Here is a 25,263-nt window from a genome sequence, read left to right on the forward strand (position 1 = left end):
GAGTCATATATAAATAACCCATAAAGGCCTAATGAAAAGAGTAATAACAAACTCTAAAATGGAGAAGGAAGATCGATCTCATGATGCTCATGTTTTACTCGTCTCCTTCCCTAGCCAAGGCCACATTAACCCACTCTTCCAGTTCTCCAAGAGATTACTCTCCAAAGGGCTGAGAGTCACACTGGCCATCACCAGGCATCTTGTCAAGACTATAAACGTCCAAACTGGACCTATAAGAATCGAAACATTCTCCGACGGCTATGACGACGGTCGCCGGGAAGAAGACAGCATCGATGAGTACTTTGTGCGCTCTAAGATGGTGGGCTCAAAGACCTTAACAGAACTCATCAAGAAACAAGAAAGCTTGGGTGATCCTATAAGCTGTGTTGTGTATGACCCTTTTCTCCCCCGGGCTCGGATGTAGCCAAACAACTCAACTTAATTGGTCTGCCTTCTTCACTCAATCTTGTGTTGTTTCCATCATTTATTACTATGTGCAAAAGGGTCTACTCACGTCCATAATGGCGGCAGCATCATTTCCTTCCCGGATTGCCACCGCTTGCAATCACAGATCCGCCTTCTTTTGTTTTTGCATATGGGTTGTACCCAGGGTCCCGACCCTATTTGTAAACCAATTTTCCAATTTCGACCAGGTAGATTTGCTCCTTTTTAACTCATTTGACAAGCAGGAGGTAAGCCTTGTCTATTACTAGTTGACTTGAGTTTAGTTCTTAATTCTGTGTATTAAACTACTAATCATGTAGTGTTGTATGCTCTGCAACAGGTACTGAATTGGATGGCAAAGAAATGGCCAGTGAAGATTATCGGACCAACCGTACCATCAATCTACCTTGACAAGCGAATCGAAGGCGATGAAGATTACGGCCTCAATCTTTTCAATCCAAATGCAGATGCCTGTATGAACTGGCTAAACATGAGGGAAACTGGATCTGTTGTCTATGTTTCGTTTGGAAGCATTTCTGCTCCAAGTGATGAGCAAATGAAAGAATTAGCATCATGTCTGAAGGAGAGTAATAATAATTTCTTGTGGGTAGTGAAGCAATCAGAGGAGAAGAAGCTTCCAAACAATTTTGTGGAAGAGACATTGGAGAGAGGATTGGTAGTCACTTGGTGTCCTCAGTTGCAGGTGTTATCCCACAAGGCTGTGGGATGTTTTGTGACACATTGTGGGTTGAATTCAACATTGGAATCGTTGAGTTTAGGTGTACCAATGGTGGGATTGCCACAATGGACTGATCAGCCAATGAATGCAAAATATATCGAGGATGTTTGGAGAATGGGATTGAGAGCTAAGGTGGATGAAAGGGGGGTTGCAGTAAAGGAAGAGATAGAAGCATGTATAAGGGAAGTTATGCAAGGACAGAAAGGAGAAGAGATTAGAAAGAATGTTATCAAATGGAAAGAGCTTGCTAAAGAGGCAGTAGATGAAGGTGGAAGTTCAGACAAGAACATTGAAGACTTTGTTGCTCTACTATCTCATGCCCCCCAGAGGGTGGACCTCCGTGCATTGGTAAAGTAGCTCCATTGCGACCTAGTGGTTCGTGGGTTCGAGTTGAGAAACAGCCTCTTTTCAAAGCTGGGGTAAGGGCTACATACATTATGACCCTCCCCAGACCTTGAAGTGGCGGGAGCCTGGAGCACGTGCACTATACACACCCTTTACTGTGTCATGCCCCCTCAAAGTGTTTGTAAAATGATGTGATCGAGTAATTTAGATTAATTCGTTGTTTCTTTCTCAAGTAAATCAAACTCTCTTAAGCTTTTCTTTAAGCCCTAAGAAAGGTTCCTTTGAGGCCTGGTCACTTGTTTTGCTACAGGTCATTACCTATAACCAATGTCTTATTGAAAACACATTGCATGACAGCAGAAGATTCTATTTTTTGTGAAGCATTCTGCTATTACTAGGAATGAGTGGTGGTAGTGATGTACATTGGACTGTTTGAGAACTCATTAAACCTCAAACCCACAAAACTCATTAATTTATATTGAGGTGATGACAGAGGAGATGGATCTCTATATGTAATCAATCAATTAGATATCCTCCAAAATGACAATAGAGCCAATTCACTAATTGTGGAAGTTGAATAAATGAGTTTAGGGCTGTTGTGGTCAATCAAGACTGTTGGATGGCTAGAATAACCCTGTATTTGACTTCATATAAGATTCAATTTCCGCGTCAATGGTATTGTCATCCAACAGGTACTACCCAGACTACCAGGAGTCCCCAATTCTTATTCAACACCAAGATTTTCAGCAACCTAAGGACACACACACACACACACAACAGACACACGAGGAAAGATGAAGAGATCAACTACAATAGCTACAAGAGTTTTAAGAATTAATTAATGAAGCTAATACAAATAGTTTCAGCAACTACATAACCCCTCCTTAAATCCATAACACAGTTATTTCTTGGAGCTGCCATCAAAATTCCATCAATAAGATGCAACACTGCCATCGGCAGTCCTGAGATGGCCCTTCTTCAGTCTCCTCCTCTGCAGATTGCTTGCCCTACAAGTTCACAACTCATTATATTGTATACTAAATAACAAGAAAACCAAGGAAAACATTAATATTTGGCAGTTATAGGACAGTCATACGACTGGCTATGATGTATGGTGCGGAATGTTGGCAGTTACGAAGCATCATATGGATAAACTTAGTGTAGCAGAGATGAGGATGTTGAGATGGATAAGGGGAAAAACTAGGAAGGATAAAATAAAGAATGATTATATTAGAGCTGATTTGGGAGTAACTCTGATACTTGATAAGCTACGAGAAAGTCGTTTGAGGTGGCATGGCCATGTTTAACGTTGGTCTTTAGATGCTCCGGCACGGAGGAGTGACTTGATTCAAATTGAAGGAACTAAAAGAGCCAGGGGCAGACCTAAAATGACCTTAGGAGAAGTGGTGAGGAAAAATATGCATAGGTTGGTTAGGCCTTGTATCAAGTATGACCTCAAATAGACTTGATTAGAGGTAAAGGATCCATGTAGTGGACCAACCCCATTTTGTTAGGATAAGGCTGAGTTGTTGATATTGTTGTTGTAAGGGTTGGCTCATTCCAAATCGAATTGGCTGATTCTGAATCATTTTCTGAAACCATGCATGTTACCTGGCATTTGAAATTTTGACTAACTTTTGCAAAATAATAATAATAGATAATAGTCAAGATTTTGTACTCACCAGTATCGATTGTGGACTACAACAGTGTCGGTTGCCACTTTTTGCCCATCATCATTGCGGTTCCAATGGTAGAATGCATGTGTTCTGTTCTTTAACTCCAGTGTGGAATGTCCATAACTGGATTCTCTGAATGCAGAATAATCTGGTTGTGGGTCCCTAAACCTACAGAATTAATGGAAATAATCATGAAATATCAGAAGAAAAAATTGTGTGAATTTGTTCTAGATAACAAATTAAGAGGATTGAACCTTCCTAGGGTTGAGTGTGACAGCATTTTGAAGTTCAACTTACCTTGCAGCAAGACCTTCCTGATTTCCTCCATCTCCAACAGTTATATATACAGGAGCTGATTTGTCAGGTATAGGATAATTGTCACCACTTGATACATTGTAGTGTATATTGGAGATGCGGTACTGCAAAGAAACAATATTTCTCTATATGAGATTCCACCATTGCTTACTAGTTACTAGCAGAATTTGCTGTCAATTGAGGCATAATAGTGTTGGTGTTAAATTTATTGGTGACTCAGACTGCAACTGAATGCCAGTGCAATGAGATGTGAACAGCCTATTGAACCACTGAAAATATCTTTTCTTCTCAAAACCATGATCCCTTTTTTATTATCATGGTCTTACAACAAGTTCATGTACCTGATTGGTTTGAAAATCTTTTCCAATTCAATTAAACAAAGGAAGGAAAGTATTTTCTGTTTTGATTATCACAAGTCTTTCTCATACGAGCAGGGGGCGGGTTATCTTCCATAAAACAAGAGTCTGTATATAGATTGTTTTGTAAGAGCATATTCATGGTGAATTTTTAAACTGGCAATGTAATCATTCTAGTCAATTATGCTGCATTTGTAGCCACCAGGAAAGGGACCATTCATTTTGCTTTGCCCTGAATCTGAGTACCTGTGAATTTCACTCAAATAGACTCTTTGTCATTCTATCATCAAAATATGAATAACGAAAAAGGTTTCAAGTAGCAAATACTTATGATTTAACTTACTTTGGTTATTTATTACAATCCATGAGAACCTGAATTAAATCCATCAGAATTTAAATGGAACTGTTTTCATTCGACGTGGCAAACAAACCTACCCCCCCTACTTGATATTACTTTCCCATAGGTGGAACTCAGTTTGATAGGACCAGTTGAAATCCCATTGTTCAATGACTGAAGCTAGACTCTGCTTAATTTTCTACCTGGGCAACATGTTATTGAAGGATAAACTAAAGCTTCGAAGTATTATATAATATCATCATATATCCTAAAAGGCCAACCTAGGAAGCCTAACTAAACTGCCCCAAAATTCTTCTACATGTCAGATCATATGAGACACAAATTTTGTGAAGTAGACCCCTAGGTCTGCTGCTCCCATGTCAAGTTTCAGCCCAATCAGACTTTGTGAAGTGGCAAAATAGAGCTTCGAAAATCCAGGACTTTGTGAGAGTGCATAACAGTGGTGGGAGCACCGTAGGAATGCATGGACCATGTTCTCTCTCTCCAACATTAGAATTGCAACATCATCTCCCACGTGACTCAAAATGGTGGGTAGTTTAAGAAGCCCTTCCAAAACAGGGTACATGTGAAGGAAGTTTTCCCATATATGAAAAAAAAAAGAAAAAAAAGAAGAAGAAAAGCCATGCATGCACATGTGCAAAATGAACTTGACAATAATGATATGTTTTTGTCATACCGATCTTTCATAAGCATGGACATGGCCAGCAAAGATGAGATCAACTTTGTGATGGACAAACCAACTCTCAAATACTGATCGCATAGCTTCACCCTCCATGAAGTGGGCTTCGTTACTGTTATAGATCGGTACATGCATAAGAACAATAAGCCATGGCGTCTTCTCTCTGTCTACTCTTGTTAGCTCTTCTCGCAGCCACCTCCACTGAGGTGTGTATTTCACTGGTTTTAATGGTTTCAGAGATCAGATGGAAATGCAGGTACAATAAAAATCATCAGGAGCATACAAAATAGGGAAAAATATATAAACTAATCCCAACAACGGTAAACCTCAATGTAGATCCTAATAAGGAAATGATTAATTTTCTTCTCTTGAGTTCAATGCTCAGAAACCAAACTATTATATTAGCACAAAATAAGTGCATTTGCCTAAGGGTGATCAGGAATTCCAAGGAATTATAAAGCTTGCATTTTATGCGCATGCACACAGGAATATCATTTAGGAAAATTTACTTTGAAGCACAGAAGATTCAAAAATCACATGATTTTGGTCTCAAGTCTCAACATTAATTGGGGGAAAATTTTAATCAAAATCATGACATGGTCGATTCATGCAAAGAATCCACAGACCACAAGGTTCATTGAATGAAAACATCCAGTCACAAGGCTCAATTAGGTCAAACAATGTGTTTTTTTTATTGCTACAGCTCAACAATCTAGTTACTTAGTTTTGAATAACAACATCAAGCCCTAGACCCTGCCACATCACTTGCACATCAATGAATTTAAGACTCAAATTAAAACAAGGGACATTTGACTGTGTAATAGGCCAAGCACCGGGTAAAATGGGTCTCGCTTACAAGCGGAGAAGAGCGCCCTCCGTCTCACAGCAAGGAGCTGGTCCCCACCTTCACCTTGACCCAAGGCATCTTGTTTCTCACAGGCCCACAGGAGCGGCGAAAAGGCGCAAGCTAAGCTATTTTATCCGTGTTCAATGCGCCTCCTTAAACTTAAAGACCAAAAAGACAGACCAAAGAAGGCCACCTTATCCCTAACCTATTAGGCACAACTACTAGGAACCAAATAGACCAAAAAGGTCCTAATGACTAAAACCACCTAAAAAAGAAGATCCCCAGCCCCCCCCCCCCCCCCCCCCCAGCCAGATGCCTCTTAGCCAAGGACCCCTTAGACCAAACCAGAGCCCAACCTTCAAACCACACCCCACCCCCCCTATTCAGGCCCACTAAAGTGGCCTAATACAAACCCTTGGGAACAAGGCCCACAAAACCCAACCCACACCCCACCATCTGTGTTTTCCACAGTGGGGATCTTTCCTTCTATATTTCTTTCCGTATAATTTCCTACCTTTCAGCACCTGATAACAAACCTACAGATCACCACCTTAACATTCATTGACTATAAATATAGTTATCCATCTGAAAAGGGATATTGTATTAGGATGATGGCACATTAAGGTGAAGTAGGAAATAAGCAATTACCGAAAGGCGAATAGCTTGATAGAACAATGATATGAGCAGATGCACGCCGAATGGCATACCAAAGTGGATTACTGCTTTTGCAGGCCACATATGGTGTTGTATATCTGTGTAGATATGATTTGAAAGGAACAACTTCCCCCTGAACAAATATAGCCAGATATAGTGAAACAGAATGGAAATAGTCTGCATTATTATCATTAGGAGAAGTCATCTGAAACTTAAATGACATCAAGTAGAGAAGAAAAAACGTTAGAAAGTTGAAAACTGGAAAAACACATAATTGCACATTAATTAAAAATAACTTGCAGCAGGATTATCATACTCAATTAATCAGAACATAATGTCATGGTTCTACATGATACAGGATTTCTCATATCAACGAGTTATCAGTGTGGATATGACTGCACAGATTTTCTGCACTGTCTGAGCAGATGACTGTGAGAGAGAGACAGCAAAGAAATATTCTCAAGAGAAGATTCAAGGATTCAAAGCAGTGAGAAACTATAAAGCAACGGATTCTTGCTGCCTCTTGATGGTTCCGATCCAACTATAATCTACAAAGTATTCAGTTTTAATGGATCATGACCATTCGACATACTTCCAATTAATCCCTCTATCTTTTATGCTTTTCCAAAATGTTGAATTCATATGAAATTTTATAGTCAACTAACAGGGTAGCAAATTTTGTTGAAGAATCATTAAGTGGGACCATAGAAAGGTGGGTGCAACCATTTTTTATGTGCATGCTGTCTGTAGAACCATACTTGGCTCCTCCCTTACAGGTACCTCCAAATTCCTTGTTTTGATAGATTAAAGTTCCTTTTTTCATAGGGAACTGAGACAAAGAGTTCTGTATATATTAAAATTAAATGAAATTCCAGCAATAAATAAGATTCAGAGGAAACAAATATTAGAAGAAACCACTAAGATCAACACTTCCGGTTGGTTTCCTAGAGCATAAATATGTCCAAGAAGATAAAGCTAATTAGGAGAGAATAATTTGATGTATGCATTTCTTATTGAAGTTGATTAAAATATCAATCCAGTTTTTTCCTTGTCAATTCTTATTGTTTAGCAACATTTTCTATCTTTAATAGTAAATTGGGGGTTAAATGGATATGTCAGAAAAGATTAGGCAGCAACTCTACAACTTTCTGCAGAAAGGGGAGGATACCATGAAAGAAGGCTTCACCATTTGTTGAAACTTGTGGAAGGACCAAAAAGGGAATGTGTTTGGAAGCAAATTAGCTTCCTTAGATTTGCTGGTTGAGGGAGCGAAATTAGTCTGTAGAACCATCTGATCTCAAAGTTAAGGGGTGTACTTCCACGAAAGATTCTTGGAAGTTGGGAAGGCTATTTGAATTGGAATAGATTAGCTGATTCTTCTGTCCACATTGTACAGGATATAAGCTTTATCCATACCTCTCTATCCATAGAGACAGAAACAGAAGATGTTTGCTCTTTTCTTTATTTCACATTCATTCATAAGCATTATTTTGACCTGTAAACTCCTTCCCCCGCTCCCCATTCCCCCCCCCCCCCCCCCAAAAAAAAAAAGGAAAAGAAAACATGGAGCATGAAAACCATGTAATATTGGTCATCCTAAAGCATATCTTAATAAACATTCTGTAGAATAGCCCATAGGAAATCAGTGTCCAAAAAAAAAAAGAAGGATAAAATGAAATATACCAGAAGATAGTCTAAGGCCAGGGAAACTCTATTTTAATGTTTAGTCAATGTAATATCTATCAATAAGGAGCATAGTAATGGTGAAATTAAACTTTCACTGTTTTATGGGTCTTAAACAAATCTATCCAACCACCATCACCTCAAGTCTGGACTCCCGCCCAAGTCCAATTCCATGGTTCCACCTGCATCAGGGTTGAACTAGCTACATAGAATTCTTGAAATTTGAATTCATTTACTAGAAGAATCCTGGTAAAACTAGCAAACTACTAAAGCAACGGGGTAAATATAATGTAATCTATTTTATTTACCAAAATAAATGGTGAAAGATTTTGTGGTTGGCAACACACAGATAAAATTGTGGGTGGGCGCTGATGGTTACCATGTGGACGAGTGATGTAGCAATTCTGCCATTGGATATTTAGGAAATGGTCTAAATATGCCACATGTCAAAATTCAGCCTCAAAATTACTCATTTACCCTCCCATCTACTCCCATTTATGTCCATGCACCCTCTGGGTAGTCCTGGATTCTTCCATGCTTTGTTTTGCCATGTGACCAACTCCTGCTGGGCTGAAACTTGACATGTGAGCGATGGACCATGGGGTCTACCTGTCCATTTCAGCCCCACATTATCTGCCATATGGCAGATCTAGGCTCTCACCCATCGTTTTTTCCTATGGGTTGCCAACCACCAAAACTGCTCCCAAAAAGAATACAGGGAATCTATTTTTCCCTTTCATAGTTTCTTTCAGTTTTCAAAAATTCAGATTTAACATCATTTTGAGTCTTGACTGGCCCTTCGCCAAGTGTGCAGTGCAATTCTGGTAGTAATAGTCGACTGCTTTTTTATGAGAGGGTAGTTGTAATATTCCACTGCTTTAAGTTGGAAAATGCACTTCCATGCATCAAGGCCTTCTTCTACATTGATTCTTTCAGCCAATATATGACACCACCAAAATGAAGCAAAACATAATGCCCCCTGTCAGCCAGACCAACAAGTGATTCATCATGCTTTCACAATATGTAGATAGTTAAAATAACTCGATCTTACACTTACTATATACATAGACACCAATTGATAGACACAAGAACTATTGAGAACAGATTAACAGTTCAAGCAAACCAAGGAAATTACAGAGTTATAATAATTACCATTTCAGGCATGTACTCTATTTCATGATTTCCAACTGACCAAATCCATGGCTGATATGCAGCACTGCGCTCAACAAAGCGGCCCCATGAATCCCACCGGATGCCAACGTCGTTATACTGATATCTATCAGCATAAGACAGATCTCCAACAAATAAAACAGCCTGCGCTCCACTCTGCATGTAATGCTCAAGAGTAGAAAGAGAATTATATGTTTGGCCCAAATCACCTGAAACATTAAAAGAAATTGTATTGAAGAATGTGATTTATATAAACATAAACACTGTTATAGATAAATCCGGTGGATTACTGTTTCTCCATGTAGTCTAATTAATTAAAAAGTTTCCAAAGTCTAAGTATCTCAAGTATCATTGCATCTATGTTGCACAAAATTACATGATGAGTCATCAAATACCATTTCAACATTCTGAGTAAGAAAAAAGAAGGGTCTCACCTATGATTCCAAAAGTATAAGAGGCATCTGGGTGAATTTCTGGAGGTGTTTGAAACCAAAATTCCCGAGAAGAATCACCAGTTCCAATTGTGTAGTAGTACTTGGTGTTGTGCTAAGAGGCAATAAAGCAAAAATGGAATGAGCTTTTGATATTTTATAGGCTCAAACATCTTTGTATTAAACCAACTGATTAATGTAGGTTCTTATGGAAAAATAGGAAGAAAGACAAGCACCTAGAATTATGATCTGCACAGACATTACATACTTAACATCTACACTTTCAAGTCAACTTGTTATTTATTCATTAAATGTTGTCATGCCTAAGAAAGTGGATAATGTTTACTTTAGAATATCCCTAGATTTTTTCACCTTAGTGCTCAATGAACTTCAATAAATGATAATGAATAATGAATCAAAAGTACAAGTATGAGTTGATAACAATAAGCCTTTTTGTCCTCATGTCACATCATCGTGTAATAGAACAATTACCTTAAGGCCATCAACAAGACAATGATGAATGTAGCCAGATTTGTAATGGTAAAAAGTGTAGTCTGTCACTGTCCCCTCAGCACTAAACTCATATTGGTTTTCTGATGTTCCATATTGCACTTTACTGGGCCCAGTTTCATTAGGTGTCACCCATGAGATTATTACAGCCTTTCCATCATAATCACCTTGGGTAATATGCACCTACAAGGCAATGTTAGGCAGTCAATATATAAGGCAATGAATGAACCATATCATTGAAACAGCAACTTGGAGATATACAGAAATTTTGTTTTGAGTGAATAGTAAACAGAAATTGTACGTCTTACATAGGGGATAAATACAAATATCCCAAGTTCATCAGATAGTAAAATACATGCCAAGCTCTTAAAGAGGATTAAAAACTTAACAAAACCAAGTATTATGGATACAAATAGATAGGACTGGCAGAACATGTAGCTGACCCCAACTGGGATAAGGCTTAGTTGAGGTCAATCAGTTTGTCAACTATAACCTAAAGGAAAACTTATATATGTCACATTCAAAAGTGTCTCAATCCTGACATGGTTCCATCATGCATCAATATGAATCGAAAGGATATCGCCATAATCTATATGATAAATAGCTTCAACTTGAAATGGTGGCTTGGATAAGCTTTCAAAGATGACTGTTAATAACATAGATATCTCACTCTGGGGGTAAAACAGGGTTTAAAATGGCCAAGTTGAGTTGAGTCCCCAAAAATTCTCCTTTGTATTAAAACAAGAACTAGCCTTATTACAAAACCAAAAAAATTCAAGCAGAATAAAGAAGGAATTTTATGCCAAGACGCAAAGTTAGTAAGAGAAACAAATTCAGTAACCAAATATGCTCATATTGGTGGTTGGTACCAGAATGTGGCCCATTGAGGAGATAAGAACTCAAATACTTGAATTTATAGGGAAAAAAGTGCATTTACGAATAGAACTGTATATGCAGCATTCAAGACAAACATAATCAGTTAATCAAATGAACGATTTGAACAACTATTGATCTTAAAAATTGTTTGCGGAGATGATGATTTGGAAATTTTGGACCTTTAGACTTTCAATCTGGTGACATAGATCTCGGTACTATTAGTGGAACTATGAGCATTCAAGAAAAGTTTCTACCATGAACATTCCATATCAAGGAAACAAGGAAATATAGGAATTTACTTGCTGAGGTGCGTTATAACCCTTCGGAACTGCAAATACTTCATTTTCCAGAGGGATGTCAATAGATGGCCACTCAGAGCGAATAAAAGTACTGGTGATCCCTGCACTCCCATTGTCCACGGAACTCAGGAAAACAAAGGATATGAGTAGCAGCTGAAACATTAAGGCCCGTACTCCACTAGTCTCCAACATGATTGTTAATTCGTCACCCTTTGTGGGGGTTGGGGGGAGCATAATTTGGAATTAGTACTGGAAAACACAGAAAGAAAAATAATCACCAGTCATGGAGGTCAATTTATATCAATCCAGATTATCAATGAAGGGAAACGAATGAAATATAAAAAGTAAATACAAAAAAAATTAAAGTGGGTGTTCTATGATTAAAACGGATGCAGTAAGCATCGGGGATGTGGTCGTCAATGACTGTTTAAGCTTACAAAAGTCCAAACGAAACTTAGATCATCAAGTTTGTATACATCGATGAAAGTTCTTGGTCTTGTTTCACATTTGTCAGTTATAAATCCATAGCCACTAGATTTACTCCATTTAATTCCTAAATTTGAATCCCGAATATCTAAATGATTTCAATGTCAAGTTCCAACCTAATCATAACAAAGAAGTAAATTTTGTCCACAGGAAACTTAGATCATTCAATTTGTATACATCGATGCAAATTCTTGGTCTTGTTTCACATTTGTCAGTTATAAATCACAGTTCTTGAAACGCACTTCAAATTAAAATTCCAAGAGCAGAATCGAAAAAAGCCCACAAAGAAAACATCCTATGAAACAGTGACAGAAACAAAAAAAGAAACCATGCTTAGCTACATAAACATTAGTACAGTAGCTAAAAGGATACATTACAAGAAGAGTATGAATATTCAGAGAGAGCGAGAGAGAGAGAGAGAGATAGTACCTTAGTGGTTGGAGAAGGAGAAGTGGAAAGAGCAGAGGCTTGTGGAAGCCATAGAAGCGAGAGCAGTCTTTTAAATATGGTGGTAGGCGTAAGCTAGCAGGGAAGGAGTGGTGAACTGGTGAGTGGTGATAGAGGATGGGCATGCGTATGTTAGCAGGGAATGTTATGGGCGTTGATCGTAGGGTCGCTGTCCATCTGTGACCACGGCATGGACGGACGGTAAGTGGTTACTCTTTCCTCTTGACATTTCCCCCCACAAGATTCGGATTTGATTTCGACGATTAGCCCTCGTCATGGAGAAGGAAATTCAACATACAAACGATCTACGTTTATAAACTACACAATATACTGTAGATCGAACGGTCATTCTTCACCTTTGGTTTTGCCCTCAATGTCTGAGCAAACCTTCCGATTCTCCTAGGGCACCACTCTCAACCAATCATGGTTTGAGGTATCGGTACTGTATCGGCCGATACATAATGGTTTTGCCAGTGGCCAATCCTAATATTATGCTGATAATATATCAGTGACACAGTACGAATAAAGAGTAAAACAGTCAAAATCCTATTTTTTAATAGAAATAAGAGACAAATTTGTCCAATACAGACATGGAATCGGTATCATATCAGTTGTGCAGGTGACTGATACCCGATCTGATATCATGCATTAAAACCATGCAACCAAGTGTGTCGATATCCTACAATATTCTTGTCTAGCTTTCACATTACATTTTCTTGCAATTTCATTGAAGGATAATAAAATAATGCTTTTAAATTTTGGAAAATAAGTGGTGCAGATCAAGAGGAATTTAAAACGAACGGTCTAGATTTATTTGTGACTTAAAAGAAAGTCCACGAACAGTTGTCACCCCACTAACAATCCATCATCTATTTATACTAAACGAAAGATAAAAGAATTATATATTTACTATGGCCAAAGATTTCGGCACGCGTGCACGATCGTGTCCCTTCTCACAAGGAGTTACAAAAGTTATAAAACCCCACTCCTATTTTAATGTCTTGAAACTCTCACCCTCTCACATGCATAGCTTACACAGCTGTATATGAAAACTGTCCCCACTATCTATTACATTCTTAATCCATAAAGAATGCTGGAAATAATAAATTACAGGTACAGTTCAGCTAAACATAAGTATATATAACGAATCTTATAGAACTTAAAACATTATTCTACCTAGAGTAACCCCGAAAGGAAATATTTATTATTAGTGGCCAAGTTGAATAAGGCTCAAGGCATTTCCAATGCATGAGGCCCTCGCCACTGCAGGGTTTGGGAAGGATCATAATGTATGCAATTTTACCCCTGCTTTTCGCAGAGAGGCTGTTTCCAAATTCGAACCGATGACCACTTGATCACAATGGAGCAACTTATAAGGTTGCACCAAGGCCCACCTTCTTCTCCTTCACTTAGGTATTCACAATAATGATTCCTGTTGCGTGTGGAAACCTCCGATGCTTGGTTCGCCCACGGATGAGCCTGCAAAGACCAAGTGATGAGCACAAGAGAGCCGGTGTGGCTCCGGCCTAGGACTCTCCGATGCTCAAGTTAGATCACCAGTGCAACAACGTAACAGCTAGTGAAAAGTCACCCCCACAATAGAGCTCCATACCTTAGTATTTATAGAGGGAGATGAGGCGGTTGGAGGAGTCCTAGTATGGTAAGAGTCCTTGTTTGGTAAGGCTCTTCCCCGCGGAGCGGAGTGGAGTGGAGAGTTTCCTTCAGGGTCGGACTCTTCTTAAGGTAAGAGTCCTAATGGGAGTATGATTCGGTATCGTGATGAGATCGTGACTCGATTCTTATCCCGTGATTCTTGGGTGTTGCTTACGTGGTGCCGTGATCTCCGGTGGGGGGCTATGGTAGCCTTCGTGAGGAGCTCGGCCTCAGAGGTCGGCCTAAGAGCTTGGCCTCGGCCCGTATGACCTGAGGGTCATCGTTAGTCGTGTGGGCTTTGTCGCGCTATGGTGCTCCAATTGAGGCCGACCTGCGTAGGCCCGGACCATGGGGTCAGCGGGCGTGCAGCTTAGCCGTGATGGGGATCTTTGGGTGAGTACTGATCTGCTGGGCCGTGTGGCCAGAGATCGGTAGAAGATCTCGGCCTACTAGGTCGGCCTCGTCGGACCCGTACAAGTTCAGCTCAGCATCTGGATGACTTGGATATGTATGACGACCTCGGCCAAGCAGTAGGGTTTATCCAGATCAGGTCGGCCTGGTCTTCCGCTTAGCTCGATTTGGTTCTTGGCATGATCTCGACTCGGCCATGTGGCCGCTTCTGATTGGTGGGGTGTTTTATGCCTCATCAATTCCCAAATCTTTAAGAAGTAGCTCAAGATTAAAGCAAAAGAAAGAAACTTCATGTAATTTCTCCATATGAAAATATAGGAACACCCTCCCTCCTTTTTCATTTTCATTGTTCAATGATCGGGTAAGGGGGTATGATGGACGGAAGATTCTTTCCATCAACTTCATTTTATAGGGAGCGGAGGTGGTTTGGTTATTTCAGGTGGGCATTTATGCCCATCTCACTGTATATAGGCATGCACATGCACGGCCGCATATGAAAATTTTTGCCTTAATTTTTGGACAAAGATTTCGTCCACCCATAGAGCTGGTTTGGTTATTTCAGGTGGGCATTCCGCATTTATGCCCATCTCACTGTATTTTATATAGGCATGCACATGCACGGTCGCATATGAAAACTTTAACCTTAATTTTAGGACAAAGTTTTCGTCCACCCACCATCCTAGGGTTCACAAACCCTTCCTAGGGTTTTTGTATGTTCCAAAATACCCTCCCAATATCTATTCCCACCCTCTCACGCTCCACACAGTGAATGGGATTGGTGGAGGGAAACTCGGTCCAAATTTTATGTAGATTTTGTTTATTTTAGTTTTCTGTAGTCTTCTGTATATGTAATATCTGGAGGGAAACTCAGTCCAAGTGAGAGTCCAAGAAGTACAATGTTGGTACAATATGTGTATAAGGATTAAACAATGAGCCAAGGTGAAGGTATGTAGAGTGAATGAGAGATGAGATAAGGGTGTACATGGGGGCTTGAGTTTGTGTATCAAATTGAAAGGGATATATTATTTTCTCTTCTCTTGATTCATAGTGGAAGTTGGATCTCATTCCGTAGATGTAGGCAGTTTTACCAAACCACGTACATATCTTGCCTTTTCTTTGTGTATGTGCTTGTTTTTCTTGTGTTTTAGTTGATCTTGCATACTGTTTCTGTTCGTTTCTCACATCGAATAAAAAAAGTTGGAAATGTTTTTTTCCAACCCCAACATTACATTCATAACCTGTAGTGTGGAAAGATTCGATAAAAACAATTTAAATCATCTTCCCCAAGTCAAATAAATAAACAACAAGGAATAGGGAAATTGATTTGATGTGTTCATGTTATAATCGGAATAAAAGGGGAATAAATTGTAAAAGAAAAATATTGAAACCAATGGATAAATAGAGTTTGTAGTAAAATCATTGTAACAAATCAAATAATTGTTTATCATTGTAAGTGGAAGATAATTAATAATGAAATAAATGGGTAACTAATGAGTGTGAAGATAACTAATATTCTACAAAAAAACAAGAGAAGATAACTAATATTAAAATCATAAAATGAATCCTACTATCAAATCATTCATTTAAATGTCTAACTAATTTTGTTCAGTGAATGAGAAAATCAATGGAAACATTGTTTCAAATCAATTTCGCTATTCATAACCTCATACTCATTGATTTATATTAATTCTCTTTACAACTAAAATCTTCTCACTTTTGTTACCCAAAAAAAAAAACTCTTCTCACTAATATTGAAATCAATGGATAATAAATTCACTTATTCATGACCTCATAGTCAATGATGACTTTTAACGGTTTCAGTCTAGATATCGGTTGGTTCGGTGCAATTTGATTTTCAGCCAGTCTCATTATACCCTAGCCCAAAACAAGTCCAATAAGGATTGATCGGTTCAATTGGGATTTTTTCAGTCGGTTTTATTGATTCTGCTAGGTTTTGACACCCCTAGATTGGATCATAGTGGATGTAATTTAAAAGCTCTTAAAAACTCTAGCATACTCTCATTGTTTCAAAAATCGAAATCGGATCGGTCAAATTGATCGATTCATATTGGAACTAGCCTTGATCGATCCCCATTCCAGAGCAGTTGATTTTAGGGTTTTTGGGACAAGGTCGTTGGATTTCAAATACGAGTGATCAATTCTAATGTTTTTGGGCCAATTCGTTCCTTACTCCAATTTAAAATCCTTGCATACTCCATATACTAAGGCCCCTTTCGGATAGCGGTAACACGGGGTGAATGATTATGAAGTAGATCCCACATGTTGTGGGGTGAAGGACAAAGTGTTGGCCCGAATATTGTTTTGTTGGACTTCTCCATTGGAGAAAAGTACACACACACAGAGAATAGACATTGTCTGTGACTAAGAGGAAATGAGTGTCGCACTTTTGTGTGTGCATGTATGCCATCACTGAGAGTCCAAGGGTGTTTTGAGATTGTATGGTAGAGTGACAGTTTCACAGTCAAGTGTATCAACTCTAGTAGCATTGTGATCATTAGCTCTTGGCAGTAGTAGCCTATGACTGTAGTTGTGTGCCTAAGTCAAGGTTCTTAGATTGTGTGTGGTAGTGTGACTGCGCATCCCAAAGGATTGTATTTGTTTTGGTGTTGAGTGTAGGAGATCTCAACAGGTGAACTAGAAGTGAAACTGTTGAAGGAAAGATTTTTAGAGTCTACTGATTCACCCCCCTCTCAGTGGCCATCATTGTTCAACCAATAGGAGGTGAGGTGGAGGATGCGTGGTGATCCCTGATCGATCGTCGTGCCATGTCCCACAGACATCACACTGCCAAATCTCTCCATGGCACCATATTTGCAAATCGCTAAATCCTTATATCATGTTATGTTGATCGTCATGTATAGATATCATATCATAATGTATTGTTGTAGGATTGATTATCACATCTTCAAAATTGGTATCAAATAGGCATTGATATCGTATGGTATCAGGGTTGGTACAATATCAGGTTGTTATCGTATCACATCGTCGATATCACTTCATAAGAGAGAGAGAGAGAGAGAGAGAGAGAGAGAGAGAGAAGAGAAGAGAGGGATCTTTGCCCGCTCTAGTTCCCCCAGTGCCTCTAATAAGGGGGGTGCAATGACCATTTTACCCCTGCCCGAACACTCTACCCAAGTGGGGTCCACAACCCCCCCCCCCCCCCTATTACAGACACTGAGGGAACTGAATCAGATAGGGACCTAGAGGAGATAATTTTCCAAGAGAGAGAAAGAGAGAGAGAGAGAGAGTTAGTAGGCAGAGTAGTGAAGGAGTCAGTGCCCATCAACAACATCATCGTCGGATATATATGGATTGAAACTCTCACTTTTCCTTCTCTTTACTGGGTCTCATTTTGTTTTGTCAATAATAGATCCAAGCGCCAAGGTGACAGCTCTATCATCCAAGACGTCCATGGCCACGAACCAATTCTTCTATGAAATCCGCTACAGAGGGTTCTAGACAGACCAAAACCTGTAGCTACATATCGGCGGTTGGCACAATCTGTCGTGGAAACTCCAACCAGAGGACGAGCAAAGGTCAAGAGAAGTACGTCGTTGATAGGCAAGCAAAACCAAACTTACTGAGATTGTCCAACAACCTTTCCCACCCCTTCCCATGTTTTTGGAAAATCTGATAACGTATTCTCACCCCTTTATCCAAAGTTCTAATTAAACCCACAAAACCGACATTCTTTTACAAAACAAAAACCATTTCTTTAATCAACAAAGCCAGGTCAAGGCTTTGCCCGAAACCGTAAAAGCTTACTAAACTATAAAGTACGGGAAAAGAAACCCATTGGCCTTTTCTCGGGCCTTTCCTTCTCAAAATTTTTGATTCCAAAAGGACTTACTGGTGATCCGAATATACCCCCACTTACCTGCACGTCAGCACGTGACATATTCCTTTTTCTTTTTCTTTTCTTTTTTTCTCTCAATTACACGTGACATATTCCTTTTTCTTTTTTTTTTTTCCCCTAAATTACATGTGAAATATTCCGTTCGCGTGGCCCAACGTCATTAATATAACTGCGATATATATCATTGATCCTGACCGTTTGATTAGTATACCTTTTGGCTCAAGTGTTGACCAGGCTAGATTCGAAGAAGGACCAACCACTGAAATGGGTTACTCGTGCTTTACAAGGAAAACTGTTTGGAAGAAACGAGGAAGATACAACCACTTTATTTGCCGTCTTGGCCACATAACAACCCGATACGATGCGTGCCGGATCGTATCGGTTTGCTCGCGTGGGAATTTAGAAGAACGTGTGGTCTCGCGCGGCGCCATATAAGTTGTGAGATGAAGAGTGGTCGTTGAGTTCGGGAACCAGCGAGAGATTCTCTCTCTCCTTCTCTCTCTCCTTTTGGGGCTACGAGCTTCGAAGCAGGGTGGAGCCATGGACGAAGCAGGGGAGGGAGAGAATCAGCAGATTCTAAGAGTGTTAGAAGCCCTAAAACAAGCTTCTAAGGATATTCAGAATAAGCCCAGTTCCCTTAAGAACGACAGCAACTCTTCCGCCATTAAAGTTCTGTTGGAACTGGAGACTGAAGCGGACAACATCCTATCAAACGATCTTAATCTCTCCAACCTCTCCAACCACCTCACTAGCCTCAAAACCCTCGTCGACAAGCTTAGACGATCTCAAGGCCACAGCCTCCAATCCTTCCTTAGTCGCCGAGCTTCCAACCACGGGATCTCGAGAGTCGCTGGTTCGATCGAGAATGAGATCCAGGCGTGGATCGACCGTGAATGCGTTGAGAATCTCATGAATGCCCTGCAAGAGTCGTCATCAGTCGACGAAGACGAGAAGATGAAGCTCCTGAACCAGTTCGAGACCCGGGTGTCACAGGGTTTCAACCGAGATTTGCAGGACCTGGTTCTGAAATCGAAGGTGTTCTCCGCGCTTGAATCAGTTCTCTGTTATCCGAAATTTTCGAAACGAATTCGGGAACAATCGGCGCTCGCAGTAGGGGCTCTGGTTAGATTCAACAAAGACGTGTTTGTGGGTCAGGTGTTAATGGGTCCAACAGTCCAAGCCCTCATTTCCATGGCATCGAATTCTTCGACCCAAGTCCTCTGTTCCTTAATCAAATCAATCAAAAGTCCCCTCGTCGACGAAATCGAATCCAACGGAGAAATCCCCCAAATTATCAGCTTCCTGAGTGCCAAAGACTCGTCGCTCCAAATCGCAGCCATGGATTGTATCCTTGACATCGCCTATTTTGGGAGAAAAGTAGCAATAGAAGCTATGCTGGAGGAGGGTCTGATCAAGAAACTGGTGGAGTTGCAGGGTTCAGAACTGGGAGGCGATTTGATGGAGATGGGTCGATTCAACAAGAATGAGAACAGTGGGTTATGTGCTGGAGGTATTGAAATGGAATCCAAAGCGAAGAAAGAGAGCAAAGAAAGGAGATTTATTGAGAGCCATCCATTTGCGAGCTGTGTTGCGAGGTTTGCGGTGCACTTAGACGTTGGGGAAGGGTTAAGGCCGAGAGAAAGGAGGGCTTTTAAGCTGGAGATATTGAAGAGAGTCAGGAACGCATGCATCTCTGATGCAGAGGCTGCAACCATTGTTGCAGAAGTTCTTTGGGGTTCTTCTCCCTGAAAAAAAAAATATAAAGAATATTTCTTTAATCTGTTGTCCTTTTGTACGCAATTTATTATTTGATTGTCTTTTGTAATTGTAAAAATTTATTTTGTAAATTGTTGTACAGAAATTTTGTGAGAGTGAGACGGCAACGGATTTTTATCTGCTCCATTTCTGACATGTTTCATTTTGTTCCATTACACCATTAGATTACTGACACATGGCATTCTTAAATCCTATGATCAGATTTGGAGGATGACATTCACCCACCCAGCCCTAACCTAACTCTAGTTACCCAATCCCTCTCCTCTCTCACTCTTCTTTATCTCTCTCTGCTGCAACTGTCGGAGACGGCAACGAGCGTCGGTAGAAACTCTATATGATGGATATGTGAAGAAGGCAACCTGTTGAATTTCTTTGTTGTTCAAAACCCATTTGCAACTCCACCTGGTTCGAAGGATTACTGTTCCAATAAATGAAACCCAGGCTTCCAAACTTGACTTTCAGGAAAGCGAATAAAACCTTCTCTCTTCAATGTTTTTTGAACAAAACTTCTTCACCTTTAAATGAACTCAGCAGAATCAAGTAAAACATCCCAATAATTAGAAGTTCCAAGAAATCCGAAGAGACTTGCATCTCTGTAAAGATTCAGGACTGAAGTAATTTAGATCCAAAATCTATTTCAAGTATTTGTAACAGAATCGATACCAAAAGGAGGAGGAGGAGGATTAGAAGCTGATTTTGGAATCGAAATTGATTGTTTGAGGATTTCTGTGAAGGTTAGGTCCTGCAACTGCTCTGGTGCAAGATCCATGAAAAAAAAATGGATTTGAGTCAAGACAGAGGAACTGTTTTGAGTGTATTTTGGGTCTAAGTAATTGATTTTGAGGCGAAGAAGCTACTGTTGAGATCAAGTTTGTTCAGTTTCTATGGTGAGAGACCATGGGTGTGAGGCCCTTCCTTCTATCCTTATCCCTTTCCCTTCTTCTCCAATCGAACTTCCTTCTCCCTCTTGTTTCTATTTTGATTTCAGACCTGCAACTAAGCAATGGAGACCCTTCTCTGAAGTTATTGTTTCCACTCGATCACCTAGGAATCCAGATCTGAGGTCTGCTGATTGGAATTTTAAAGACCTCCAGAATAGGCCTCCGGTTGGTTTGTTCCATAAGTTTCCTGCTGCAGCTTGAAAGGCCTGTATCTCTATAACCTCTCACCAGATCAGGGGAATATTGAAAGCATAATATCCCCCTCACATAGACCTCCATTCGGTCCAAATTTGAGGCTGCGTTGCTGGCTGGTTTGTGTTTATCCTCTAACCTTCTAATTCTGTGACTCTTTTGAGTTATTTCAGCAGCCATTATTCCCTTTGACATGAGGTTTTCAGGTTTGATCAATCCTTAGAGACATGGGTCTTATCTCAGACCAATACATCTACCCGCAGATAAAACTTTAAGAACAAGTACTTTGTAGCCCCTCTTATCTCTTTGATCTATGATTTTGTGTTTTTCTATCAATAAAACAGTTCTTTTTCTTTTTTTCTTTTTTTTTTAGGAAGGAGGAAGTTGTTGAAAAACAGAATTCTTACTTCAGTGGAGCTTCGAGGATGGGAGGAGAGGGGGAGGAGGAGTCTCTGGGATGCACATAAATAGGAAATTTGTTGGTGATGGATGAGTCAATGATCCTGAAGAGGAGACGTGGATCTTTTTGGTACTCTTCGTCTTCGTCGGTTACAGTGGGAATGCTTGGATCAGAATGTAGGAATTTGTCGGTCTCCGAGAGTTGCAGCAGAGAGAAAGGGGGAGAGAGGGGGAGGAGTGAGAGAGGAGAGAGAATGGATTAACTCAGGTTAAGTTAGGGTTAGATGGGTGAATGCCATAACTAAAATCTAACCGTAGGATTTGAAATTGCCATGTGTCGACAATCTAAGAGTGTAATGGAGCAACATGGAGTATGTCAGAAATGGAGCAGATAAAATGGTATGAGCAAGTACTCACAGGTTTAAGTCTGGAAACAACTTCTCTGCGAAAGTAGGGATAAGGCTGTGGCCATTGTGATCCTCCATAGACCCTGCAGCTGAGGGAGCCTCATACATTTGGTATTAAAAAAAAAATAGTGAGAGTGCGGGCAATAGCACCAGTCTACGGGGAGGTCTTGAATTCAAGCTTCCTCATTCTCATCTTCCCTCCCTCCCTCATAGAACAACTACTTAAATCATATAAACTTTCCAAATATGTGTCTTTGTTGAGTATCTGAAATTATCTACTACGGGTTTTTTTGTTGAATTGTGTAAAGAGTTGTAAGATACCATGTGTGAAATTGTGGGATAGTTTCTTCATGAGGTTGTACTTCATTTGTTTCAACATGTTATTTCCACTTCAACTAAATCATCGGGATTAATTAGGAACCAGATGAAACCGAATAAAATAATTGATTCGGCTTCAAGTTTGAGGTTATGTAAATTATTTGGTTTTGCTTCGCTTTTGGTACGTACATTTTATATTTTGAACCAAACCAAAATTGAATTAGAAAAAAAAAAAAAACCTGAACTACTTGACACCCTTTGGTTTAGTACACAAAGGGTAGCAAGGTCATTTCATGTGTGTGAGAGAGAAAGAGAGTGCTACCATTTCTCATATATCAAAAAAAAAAAAGGAAGGGTTTCTACCAGGCCTCGTGGCCCCTGCGCCAACTTGGAGGCCGATGGGATTGTGTACACATGCATCCAAGGGGAGGGGTAGGGTGGTCATTTGACACTGCTGTGCAGCTTTCCCCCTCTTTGTTATGACCTCAAAAAATTATAAAATGACCTCCTAATTTATGTATATCATTGTAATATAAATATTAGGATTAATCTTGGTGTAACCACACCTAGTTACAAGAAGTTGTGTGGGAGAGGAAGGGTTAGAGTTTTCAATGGAACTAAGGGTGTCGATTTAGAACCAATACCGAAATCGAAACCTGTCGATTAAGCAAACCAAACCGAATCGAATGAAAGTTCTTCAGTTTTGGTTTTGGAAAGTAAAATTTTATTTGGTTCGATTTGATTTTCAGTTTTAGGCTAAAATCATCAGTTCGAACCAAACCGAAAATGTAACATATATAAAATGAACGCAAACAAAAGTAATTAGCTATTCTGATTACTATAACTTATACTGCTCTTGTTTCCCTACTATTTTATTTTACCATTTATAATGTATTAGCTACCGCTATGGATGAATGACTATCTTGGGTAGAGATGAAACAGGGCTGGGTTGGGCGAGTTTTTAAAAACCTCATCTCAACCCTGAGTCCACTTAGCTCGGCCCAAGCCCAACCTGGTCCTAAGGTGGCTGAGATATCTCAGCCCAATCACAACCCTGCCAGGCTCAACCCAGCCCAGTCTAGCCCAGCCCGGCCCAGCCCGGCTTTGAATGACTCTGATCAGGTCAGATTGAGCAGGATTGGCCCTGATTTTATCCATGGCCAGGCTGAACTTAATTGACCTGACTGACCCTGTTTTTTGCTATTTGTGCCATTTGTGTCCTTATAAAAAAAATATGTGATAATTAATATGTAGTTATATAAAATCAGGATCAGGTTGAGCCAGGAGCCAGGCCCGGTACGACACTGCCTCAGGCCCACCCTGTGGGTTGAAAAACCAGCACAGCCCAGTCTGGGCTCAGAGCAAGCTCAAGCAGGCTTGGCTTGGTTCACAGGACCAAACTTACACACTTAGTCTTGGGAGCTTCTGTCTTTACACAGATACGAAGAAATGGTAGGGAATTGTTATGTTTTAGCAATGTTAAACATGAACAGCTCTGAATCCTGAGACATTAGAGATACCAGATTCCACAGGGAAACATAATCACCATCATCCATGGAAGACAATCTCAAAAACTGCATCAAATGAAGTCTCTTCTACTTTGAAGCAACCATTAATGGATCCAAGCTTGAGTTTTGAAGTGGATCAAACCAAATTCCAAGTAAAAATCCAGTCTGGAGACTTCCTGCAGTCCCATCTAGTACTGTTTTAAAGCTAGCATTGGGAAAAAAAAAATATATGTAAAGAAATGAGCAGGAAAAAAGCATAAATTGATTAACTACAAATCAGAAGAGCTAGAAAGAAATGATGATTTAGAATTAGAAACTGAAGGGAAATTGAAACATGCTTGAAATTAAACAAGAAAAACCTAATCATACTTTTAATGTACTTTATTAATGAGAAATTATTTAAAGTAATGTATTAAGAAAGTGGATATAAATTTTTGAAACGTTTTTGTTTTCTAATCATTTCCGCGGTAAGGATAATGATGGAGCTTGAAAGTACTCCAATCTTAGTCCCAAAATCCCTACTAACCAAATTCTTTCGCTCATAGACTACATGATGGAACAGTTAAGAAGAGTTATACAGATAAAATAAACGCTTAAAGCAAAAATAACTTAAGAAATACCAAGATGTTTCAAGATATGCTCCACAAAACGCGAACAAATCATCACTATGCCCCTCTCCCCCCATAAAGAAATCCAAGATTTAAGATGTAGCCTCTCTTAAAACTCTCCAAAAGAAATCTTGAATTTCGGATAGATACGTAATTTTCACATAAAGCTCCACCATCTCAACCTAGCCCTATCCTCATTGTTGGACCCTTGGCAGACTTGTCTTATTAGATAAGTGACTACCATTTTAGTAGTGAAGCAACCAGATTTAGACAATATATACCACCAATTATCTAAGATATGAATAGAAGGCAAAACACTATAAATCGAAGGGATATTCCACTTAGAGGAAGGTCCAACAATGAGATTATTAACCTTCTGCATCCTAGGATTCCTACTTAAGGTTGAAGGTAGAGAAAAATCAGGAAAGTCAGGCAGCCAAGATCAGTCCAAAGCATAATCGAAGCTCCATTACTAATTTGGATAAACACTATCTTTATTAAAATAGGTAAATTAGTAGAAATGCTATTCCACAACCATGATCCTTTATGTGTTTTTAGCAGACTTATCTTTGTAAAAGTATTTCGCATTCAATATTGAAGATCATAAACTATTTTTTTTTATTAGGAGCCTCTAAGCTAGTTTAACTATTAAAGCTTTAATTTTTTTCATTTTGGATCTTTATCTCCTCCAATCCCCTTTCTCAGTTCCTTTAACAAGGGAGAGTTGAAATGACCACCCTACGCCTGCCCAAACACTCTGCTAGGGTGAGGTCCACCACCCCCCTATTAGAGGAACTGGAGGAGATAATTTTAATTGATTCAGACCAATCCATCTGATACATTACCATTCGATAAATA

The 25,263-nt window shown here is 39.6% G+C and overlaps 1 protein-coding gene and 1 pseudogene across 1 annotated transcript; one reads left to right on the top strand and one right to left on the bottom strand.

Moving 5' to 3' along the window:
- The first annotated feature begins 58 nt into the window (after positions 1-58).
- Positions 59-1,540, top strand: LOC122650967 (annotated as a pseudogene).
- A 791-nt stretch (positions 1,541-2,331) lies between these two features.
- On the bottom strand, positions 2,332-12,388 carry LOC122652479 (bifunctional purple acid phosphatase 26-like). Its single transcript, XM_043846228.1, has 10 exons — positions 12,298-12,388; positions 11,383-11,592; positions 10,190-10,390; positions 9,701-9,812; positions 9,249-9,475; positions 6,408-6,546; positions 4,910-5,130; positions 3,502-3,623; positions 3,211-3,372; positions 2,332-2,535 (listed from the first exon to the last, which is right to left on the bottom strand). Exons 2-10 carry the CDS (start codon positions 11,572-11,574, stop codon positions 2,460-2,462), a joined length of 1,452 nt encoding a protein of 483 aa, XP_043702163.1. The 5' UTR covers positions 11,575-11,592; positions 12,298-12,388; the 3' UTR covers positions 2,332-2,459.
- Positions 12,389-25,263: the final 12,875 nt, after the last annotated feature.

The sequence above is a fragment of the Telopea speciosissima genome, chromosome 2 (genome assembly GCF_018873765.1).
Source record: "Telopea speciosissima isolate NSW1024214 ecotype Mountain lineage chromosome 2, Tspe_v1, whole genome shotgun sequence".
Lineage (NCBI taxonomy): Eukaryota > Viridiplantae > Streptophyta > Magnoliopsida > Proteales > Proteaceae > Telopea > Telopea speciosissima.

What these genes read in the sequence shown, in the direction of transcription:
- LOC122652479 (XM_043846228.1), bottom strand. Translation starts at nt 11,574, where the DNA reads ATGTTGGAGACTAGTGGAGTACGGGCCTTAATGTTTCAGCTGCTACTC. An exon ending in ATCAAGCTATTCGCCTTTCG is followed by an intron (nt 5,131 to 6,407) that starts GTAATTGCTTAT and finishes CATTAAAACCAG; the next exon opens with TGAAATACACACCTCAGTGG. An exon ending in TCCATGCTTATGAAAGATCG is followed by an intron (nt 3,624 to 4,909) that starts GTATGACAAAAA and finishes GTTTCTTTGCAG; the next exon opens with TACCGCATCTCCAATATACA.